Genomic DNA, 10,068 nt, shown 5'->3' on the forward strand with positions numbered 1-10,068 from the left:
CTACCGGAAACAAACAAACAAGCAAGCAGATACGTAACACTATCATTAAACCCACCCCTAGATTTTTTTCTGATTAGAAATGCATAGGATAACTACCTCGCTCTTGAAAAGAAAAAAAACAACTTTCATGTCAGTTGTCAGTAGGGATCATAATGTAGTGAGAATCTTTTCCTCCCCATGCCACATTAATGGACACGCCCCTATCTAGTCTCCTGTGTTTTGTAAATACCCTAAACAACACTACGAACTTTGTTACAAATGTTATAAATCAGAGATATCAGATACGTGCTTTGAACCCTTACCGCTATAATTTCACAATCATGACCATGCCCTCATCTTATCCTTGACTGTGGCGAAGGGGGACAACACCCACCCCGGTTGTCTTCCTAAAGAAGACTTTAAACCGAAATAACTACCAGAATTTTGGATTTAGAACAGGATGAAATGTGCAGTCATAATGTTTTGACAAAGCTGTAGGCAGTTTCATCCCTTTTCATATGACATTCCTTCTGTATATATATCTCTAATGAGAATAGAAATAAACGTTTATTAACGAACGAAATTGATAGTTTGAAGCCAGCACTGTAAAGAGAAGGTTAGGTCAGTATCGTGGATGGTTTAAATAAGTGCTGCAACAGTAAGGCTAGGCCTGTATAACGGCAGTTTTAAATTGATAGTTTGAAGCCAGCACTGTAAAGAGAAGGTTAGGTCAGTATCGTGGATGGTTTAAATAAGTGCTGCAACAGTAAGGCTAGGCCTGTATAACGGCAGTTTTAAATCGGTTATATTGAGAGTACTCCTGGTGGTTAGGAATTTCGACTCACAATTTGCAATTGGTAAGTTCGAAACCCATCATCGAACTTGGTCTCGCTCTCAGCCGTGGGGATATTATAATGTAACGGTTAATCCCATTTTCCGTTGGTAAAAGAGTAGCCCAAGAATTCGTGGTGGTGGTGGTGAGAGATGTTAACTAGCTGCCTTCCCTCTAGTCTATCATTTTTAAATTAGTGATGGCTAGCGCAGATAACACTCGGGTAGCTTTGCGTAAAATTAAAAAAACAAACAAACAACTTTCTATTACAAATATATAAAAAATAACGTTTCAACGATACCTCATTCAGAATAACCGAATAGGCAGGTAAACAAATACACTAATAGATAGTTTCTTCTTTTTTCTTTTCTTTTTTCGTTCGTTATAGAAGTTTAATTACAGATTCCATGGGACTTTTGTCACAGGATGCTTGTGTAACCTATAATAGAAAATTACACAATATTTGAAAATAGACTTCTTCCTGTTTGTAGTCACAACCACGTGAACGCGTGTGTCTGTTGCCTTCCTCTTTTCATTATTTTTTTTACTTCATAGAATACTCCATATCAGAAGAAGGATGAAAAATTGGAGCAGCGCCAATGACGTTTTTGCAGGGTAAAAACCCTCCTTAAACAGACGTTTATATAGGGTAAATAACCTTCCTTAAATAGACGTTCTTTACGTAGAAACGAAAGTTGAAACAGTATTGACAAGTACTTTTGAAGTTCTTGAGAAAAACGGTATTAAATACTCCAATACAAGTGATTCACTTTATTAAGTAACGTTGTAAATTGCTTTTGCTGTAAGTTCATGTGGCGAAGTATGATTAAGATATACATATACCTTTCCAGATACATCTTCTGTTAACTACTGCTTGAAAAATAAATCTGATTAAAGTAACGGAGATTTGCCTGCAGGGATATCAACAGATATAATTATTCACTCGTGAGAACTGTCTGTTATTAACAGGATAGGGTTGTCGTTTTGTTCCCTTCCTGTACTCTGTTAGTTTAGAGGTTAGTAGACGTTGTATTTCCAGGTCTAAATTAATTTCCTCTTTAGTGAATAAGACAGGTCCGCTATATTGTATTTTCAAGTAAAATCCAATTTTTCGACAAATATCAGACAAGCAAATCCGCAAGTAACAGCAGATTCGATAAAGAAATAAAGGGAGTGTACTATAATTGAGAACTTGACTAAATGTTAAGTTGCGTTATAAATAAACTGATTGGATACGTTTAACAAACAATGAAAATAATCTTTATTTAAACACAACATAAAAGACAAGTGGACGATGGGCTCTATTGAATAAGTGAATAACTCGCCAGCTTTTCGTATCTCAATGAAAACAATTGGTAAAGAATAGGAAATTAAAGTCATTTTAGCTTTAAACACCGCAATATGGTTGCCATGATCGTTACTATGGAAACCATAGATATTTATATAAGTGAATCTGGAAGTAGATTTGTATTTTAAGAAAATAAAGTTTTTGGGAAATGGTTTAATTTAGGCAGTGGCATTTGTTATGGAACTAAAAAAAACTGCTATTTTTTATTAATAGGTTGGAAATACAACTCTTTGAAACTACAGACTGTATTCTGCAGATAATTGATAGTAGTTTACGTCAATGCTGACACAAAATAGATAGATATTTATTATAAGTATCAAAAACATCTGTTTCTTAACGGTATACGCCCAAAGCCCTATAGTTTTCTTGAATATACGTGAGGGGTTTGGAACTATATTTAAGAAAACCTTTTAGTGTTGTGGGTTTGTTGGGTACCAAAGTTTTGGTCTCTGTGATTCTATATTCAAGAAATTGTTAATTCCGAAAATTTAAACAGTATATAATCTGCGGGTATTTTAAATTTCCCTGCAGTTAACTTCAATTTCATGTAGAAGTCAGAGATATGTTGTTAACGTGAGCGAATTAGCAAACGTGAGTTATTGTTATGAATTAGTGCACGTGGTATTTTACGTCAAAACATTCACCTGGTGACGCAGCTCTGGCGTAACATTTTCTTGTGTAGTGCGCAGACTCACCATTTTAACCTAACGCTCACTTCGAAAACAGAAGCATTTAGCGATCTGCGTTATACTACGGTGCAGTGTAATTTTTTTGTCATTGCAGCTGTCTGCGGAGAAGTGCGCTGAAAATTATTATCCGTGTTGTTAGGTTATCAGTTTATCGAACATTAACAACATTGCTTTCATTGTAATATTTTCAGAAGTTGTGGAAACGACCAGACTATCAATGGAAGCTCAACAACTATGTATTACACCGTCGAAAGGTAATTTATTATATAAAATAGACGTTAAAAAAGCATTCGATATCGAGCCTAATAACCTAACTCACTGTAACTTGTAAAGCAAACTAAGTTTCAATTAATATGCGAGATGATTGTAACTACTAGTAGTAGTAGAGACAGATAAACTCATAAAGTAATTTTTGTTTTCAGTTACTGTGGTTAGAAGTTAATAAAAGTAAAACAAAAGCCTTGGTATAATAGCTTGTAAGAAGCCAGTATTTTCAATAATGTGTGTAACCAAGTTATGACGAAAAGTTCTTCATCTATCAGTTAGCTGATTCTTTTTTAACTGCAATGGTTATTATATTTTTTGTTTGCAGCAGTTTTTGCGGTACACAGCTTGAAATTAAGTGTAAATAAAAGTATGGGTCTGTTGTGATCTTTAAGTTTAACACGTGCTTAATTTTTGAATGACAGATTGTAATCAAGTTTGTAGATTCTAATTTTCTATTGGAAAAAATAAATTGTTTATCATAGTTGGTGTACAATTTCATGATTAATGTGCGTTCAATACTGACATTCTGTGAATCAATTTCATATTGGTGTAAACGTTGTTCTATCGTTGGGCAAATTCTTTTAATTTGTCTTAAAATAACTCTAAGTCCAGTCCACGTAATGATAACAAGTTAGACTATTTCTTCCTTACGTTTCTCCAAGCTGACTTCACTTATACACTGTTGTAGGCCTAAGGAAATACCTCGCTAATTTATACTACCAGTAACGTAAAAAGAAACATACTTGTACAATTCTCGCGGCTAATGGATCACATAACAGAATAAACACGATAAGTAACACGGATCCAAATACTAAACTGAAAATAAATTTTCACTGAATGACGGAAAACACAACTAACACAATACTCATTCACTATTAATCATTCACTTAAACTAAAGCAAAACACTGACTCAATGCTTCACCGATTCTTGTATTTATATTCTGCTCTCATCTGTAGATAGTCCTCGAACTTATTAAATTTTTTTTTACTTTAAATTTAAAACTTTCTAGGCCTACTCCCACAAACTTATTTGATCATAACGCCATGTTCCTTCTAGCTAGCGTTAGAAATAAAACATTGAAAATATAGCTTATGCCAATACTGAAATTCAATTAAGTAACAATAACTGCGTTTATATTCGTAGCAAAGAATTAATAGTTTTTTCGTTTGTCAGCGTGTGATATTTAAATGTAATAGAATATGAAATATCTTAAATATGCTTGAAAAGCAGTAGGAAATATTTCCATGAATTTCAATAATACTAGTTGAATAATATGAACACATTTTTGGTGCGTGTTTTATACAATATACAAGGTAATATCAGTGGTGTAGTGCTAAATTTTGTAGTGACGGAACCCTGACAAAATTTGAGACGTGTGACGTCATTATGGGGGAAAAGGTAATTTCCATTTTTATGAGTCCATTTTAATAAAGAGTATATATGTAGCAATAATTATTTGAGACCACTTATATTAGTACTAAATTGAATACACGTATATTAACGAGAAAACATGCAACCCAACTTCAGTTAAATTAGGCAGCAAAGAAAAACAACTGGCTACCATAGGAACATCACTAACATAGAACAAGTTTTAAAAACGTTTAATTTATTGGTTTACTATATTTCTACCTTTACTAGAGTATTAGGAGCTTTGACTTTTATAATGTTTTGCGCACCTTCTGTTCAGTCAACACAAATAACTTTAAAGCGTTTTTCGTTGTATATTAAGTAAATAATAAACCTTCAAAAACATTTTACTGTTCTAAAACTCTTACTCCTACTCTTGAGCTTGAGCGATCGCACAGTGTCTGACGAAGAGTGCCAATGTGTGTGCTGGAACATTTGAGATAGCTCTACCAGTAGACACGGGGGATCGCACACAGCTAGAGTGTTATCTGGCATTCAGAGTTTGGTAATGAAAAGCATAAACTGAATAACTTATCTTCTATGTATACATACTTTTAGCTTTTTGAAGTGTCTGGACTCGACTCCAATTTCAGGTACAGGAGCGTTGCTCCGGCAGCACTATACCCTTGCGTAATACCGAATAGTGAGGAAAATATTTTTATACTTCTTCGGAGACAATTTCCTTTGCTCATGCCCCAGTCATTTTTCTCGTTTTCTCATAAATCACACAAAATTTTCTTCAGCAGTTGAAAGTTCAAGACCTCCTGACTATCTGCTATTTAGTTTAAAATTTCTTAAATGTTAATTATCAGAAGATTTTGTTGTGTAACTGTAAAAAAACGTTTTTAGAATAAATAGAACTGGAGAACTATATTTTATTAGAGTGAAGAACGATGTAATAGTATGCCGACCATACTGTAGTAAGTTGTATTTCAATGTTTTAATTTAGGTGTTAGATAGAGGGCGCATGGCGTTAGATCGAGAAATTTAGACTAACGTCTAGATAAGGGCACAGTATATATAAATATTAGTAATCAGTGAATGAGAAGTTAGTGAAGTATTAATTGAAGTTATTCAGTAGTGATTGATTATTCAGTGTGTGCGAAAGATCGAGTACAATTAATCATTAAGATAGTTCGATTTGTTATCAATCAAATAAATTTCTGTTAAACGTTAAATAGTGTATTAGGCTGGCTGCAATTAAAGAGTTTGTTAAAAAGTTTGTTGACTTAAGCCTACAACTTACGTCAAAAGTTATTGAAAAAATAGGTTAATCCGTACGTTGACTGGACTGGCGTTATATTTACAAGGTATTGCAAAAAAACCCGCACAACAATAGAACATGTTACAATAGTAAGAAATCTGCTTTATTCAGCGCCGACAGTCCTTTAGCCCAGTATCAGGGTTCATCTGCCGGCTTAAATACGACGCTATTTGTGTCATGGTTACTTAAATAACTGTTTCGGTGTGACCCAGATTAAATTGATGAACTGTAATTTTTATCGATTTTATTTAAGTCATTAAACACCAGAACTTGGTTTATGATTTGTTTTAATACCAAATTGTTTTTCATTAATAATATCTATTCATCTTACGTGTAATTAACTTTACTGATCATTCAGAAGAACTGGCGAACACGTATGCTAGTCTCTTTTGATCCCGGAGCGGGTTATTTGACCATAGCGTCAACGAGAGAAGACTGCGTTAAACTGTATTTTTGTTAGGCTTTAAATTTGTTAGTTTTGAAAGTGGGTCTTTTCAGAAAAAAGTCTGCATATAGACAATGATATTTCATTGTCATATTTTATTTTATTTTTATTTGTGTATTTTCTGACATTATTACGATTGCCGGATCTTTTACACCATTACTCGAAAAAACTGTTTGTGTGCCCGCCTATAACTAACGAACTGTCGAACCGATTGTCATCAAACCTGTCAGGTTCCCTTAAGACTCCCCGAGGAGTGAGTGACATAAGGGGGGGTTTGACGTTCTGAATTGATTATCCTATGTCACCTCCGCGTGACTCTGTGTTTCCCCCCGTACGTTGAATTGGTACGTCGGCTGGTGTAACATAAAATATGATAGGCAACTTAATGAAGCTGCAATGAAACACAAACTCTCCTATCCCAATTTTGTTTCAGTTGCTTCCTTTTGTTAATTCTGATTAGCATCATGCTCCTATGTGGTTTAGAAGGGCTAATGATAAAAAAAATCGGGTTTCGATACAGACAATCCTTTCTGTAGCTTTATGGTTCACAACAAACAATTGACATAATAAGTTTAGGATATAGTTAATTCTTAATGTTTTATAATTGCATATAAAGCTATATAATTATGAAGTGGCTTTTAATCTTTATTAAGAAAAAAAAGTTCTACAACGTTACTTAAATTTTATAGTAGTTAGCATACCGGATTGTGGATCCGACGGTTCATGGATGGCGTCCCGTTGCTAGGAACAAAAATCACGCTCGGAACTTTCAGACCGTGGGCATGTAATAAGAATGACAGTCAAATCCCACTGTTTCATTAGAATAGCCCAAGAGTTGGTGGGTGCTTTTGACTAGCTGCCTTCCTTTTAGTATATCAGTTCCAAATTATTAGCGAATAGCGTATATCGACCTTGTGTAGCTTTACGTGAATACCCAAAACTTTAGAATACTATATAGTGTTTTCTTTTATAACAATATCTATGTAATGACTGAGTCGCAAGTTCTGGGAATATTTGTAAATATCACAACAAAAAGTTTGAACAATGGTGTCAACAAATTTCAATGAGGTGACGTAGTTTCAAACGGAGAATCCGCTTTTATAAGTATTTTTTACGTCTCTCTTCGTTTGTTAATCATTCGTAAAAATTCTTTCAGAAGAACTTCAGCGATACGAGTGCTTTCTTAAATAAAACTAGTTTTTTCTTTCTCAATACAACTTTGCAATACACTTAATTTCCACAGTCACTCTAATAACTTAACAAACGCTATAATTTACTATAATTCACAACGAACGATTCACGCTTACTACCGCGCTTGACTCAATTGTCCGTCTCTATCTCTGTCTGCCCTTCAATTCCATTGTTTGGCGCACTTGTATACAAGAATACCGCACATCTAGTAAACACTCGAGCATTCACGAACCTTCAAGACTATCATGAGGTGTAACTAGCGTCACGTGACTTCCGCTATCGTAACAGTATTATTAATAATTAGTAATAAAAACAGTCATAATTCTAGTGTAAACGATGTTATCATTACCCCTTAAGTTTGCTTTCTTACAGAAATTTGGTGTTTTTTCAAACAGCTTAAGTACAGAGTGAAACAGGAACTACCAGCCAGTAATAGATAAACAATAAATATTACAGTTGTAACCTCGTTGTATTTAGAACTTGGTTTTAAATACAACCTTCCTATGTCTATTGAAACACAGCATTAAAAAACAAGTAAAGAAAAAAACTTTTCAAAAAGGAAGAAATGTAGGGATGGTTAATATCAATTCTTCAAAACAATGAAAACAAGATAGTAGGGGTGGCAGTTGCATACTCCCTATATAATAGCACAGGCAAAAATTAACATGTAAATATATATATAAAACTATTCAATCACAATTGAATTGAATTTATCCTATTTTTGTCTGTGTGCCTGTGCTATTATGTAGGGATGATGCACATATTATCCCTACTATCTTGTTTGCTTTGTTTTTGAAGGACTGATATTAGCCATCCCTACATTTACTTCCTCTTTTGAAAAGTTTATACTCGTATGTGTTTTGGAATGATCCCTTGCAGTTTTAAGCGTTTTAGGGTTAATTACCGTTACATAAGTAAGCGTTATGTACTGTAAAATGGAGGTTGTTGAATAATTTCGTAATTGCATAATCACTTCAGTAGGTTTGCGCCCGTGGCTTTAAGTTCTTGCTACTTAAAGGAGAGTACAAGAAAGTGAAACCTAATTTTATTTTGAGACGGCCATTTTGCAGTACGTACGCCAATTAGACATTTAAAGCGTAACAAAGGGAGAAAGCAGTCTGGTTCATTTGCTATTGGTAAAGTGATCGTGTGTACAAGATCATTGAACGAAGGTGACAAATACTGTACTATGCTTGACGTGCCACCAGTAGCCCGAATCAATAACAACGCAAAGTTTGTTTTAAATAGTGAATAACGTTTTCTTTGGAGAACTTTGTAGTTTTGTGGAACGACAAACGTATTTAAGTAGTACCGAAGTCCATGTTTACGAAAAATATTTATTTACGTTTAAAGGCCAACAATCTAGGGTGCCAGGAAAGAATCGTAATATACTGTTTTTATTTTCAAGTGAGAATTTATTTTTACTTAAGTAAATAGTGGAATAATTCTCGGTAAATAAATTTACTTTTACATTACGAAAAATAATCAGTTTTTTGTCTTATCATAAATTTTATTTGTAACATTACAATTGGAAAATAATATAACCAGGTTTATAATTGAATGAATACCTTGATTTTGATAGTATCATGAACCACTAAAGTGGTTCATAATAGGGACCGCCCACGAATTTTACAAAATATTATAGAACATACGAGCGAGAACCATTTTAAAAAAAAAGACTTGTACTTGAAACAAACGCAAGACCTTCTATCTCAATGGCTAAGCCTGCTAAGATATTGATAATAGCAAAGAAGTTGATTTTCCGATTGTTAGAAAAAATTCATCCATTTGTTCTTCATATTATTAATATTCATATTATTCTTGTTTCATAAGCGTACAGAAAAAATGGCTATCAATATTTTATTCAAATCTAGGCAAACCTACCAAAAACAAAACAAAACTTGCCATGTCATGGGACTGTTTTTGTGTTGATTCTTGAAAGAGAAGAAAAAATTATATCCATCTTTTCAACGCTACTGGTCAAGTTTCTCTTCGAAGCTTTCAAGCACAGAAGCCTACAGCAAAAACGGCTAAGTATGCTGCTCTAAAATCTATGCACAGCTACTAAATAAACTTCTGCTCAGGTTGTAGGACTACTTTTAAGTTGATTATTGAAAGTTAATATTTCGTCTCTCTAAAAATTTCTTCTTTGCTACCAACATAAACTCTTCAAAGCCATTCAAGCATCCCAGAAATGTATAAGCCATTTAAGCACTAGTATACTAGTCGGAAATGCTTGGTTTTATTAGAGTAAACAATGTATATATGTAAAGTATCCAGCCTTATTATTACTGATTATAGTTCTACAAGCGGCTACAGAAAAAACTACTATGAATATTTTACAATAGGAATGAGATGTCATGGGTAGTTTTAAAATTAATTCAAGCACTTTCGTTTTTTCGTCCCAAAATTTTCTCTATGTTATTCACTTTCCGCCATCGAAAAAATTCGGTGTTTTACTAATGCGCATTAATTGGAAAATATGTTGAGCAACTTTTAGTGCATTAATTGGAAACTGCCATGTTGAGGATTCATAATTTCTCAAGTTCGCTGTACTTCATTATTTCCCGAGTTCACTGTTTTACTTTGTCTCTACGTAGTTTCTTGCAACTATTTCAGTGAGTTTTCTAACAGTAGATAATTAC

The 10,068-nt window shown here is 33.7% G+C and overlaps 1 protein-coding gene across 3 annotated transcripts in view; it reads left to right on the forward strand.

Moving 5' to 3' along the window:
- LOC106468077 (protein pinocchio-like) overlaps window positions 1–10,068 on the forward strand; it is a 38,515-nt gene that overhangs the window by 20,329 nt on the left and 8,118 nt on the right. For 2 of the 3 annotated variants that reach the window (XM_022396379.1, XM_022396378.1), the window contains exon 2: window positions 3,040–3,102. In XM_022396379.1, coding sequence (XP_022252087.1) covers window positions 3,040–3,102 — 63 coding nt within the window. Of the gene's footprint in view, window positions 1–1,387; window positions 1,461–3,039; window positions 3,103–10,068 lie in introns of those variants that run through there. The other variant, XM_013928477.2, reaches the window with a different exon arrangement.

The sequence above is a fragment of the Limulus polyphemus genome, unplaced genomic scaffold (assembly GCF_000517525.1).
Source record: "Limulus polyphemus unplaced genomic scaffold, Limulus_polyphemus-2.1.2 Scaffold2861, whole genome shotgun sequence".
In the NCBI taxonomy this organism is placed as follows: domain Eukaryota; kingdom Metazoa; phylum Arthropoda; class Merostomata; order Xiphosura; family Limulidae; genus Limulus; species Limulus polyphemus.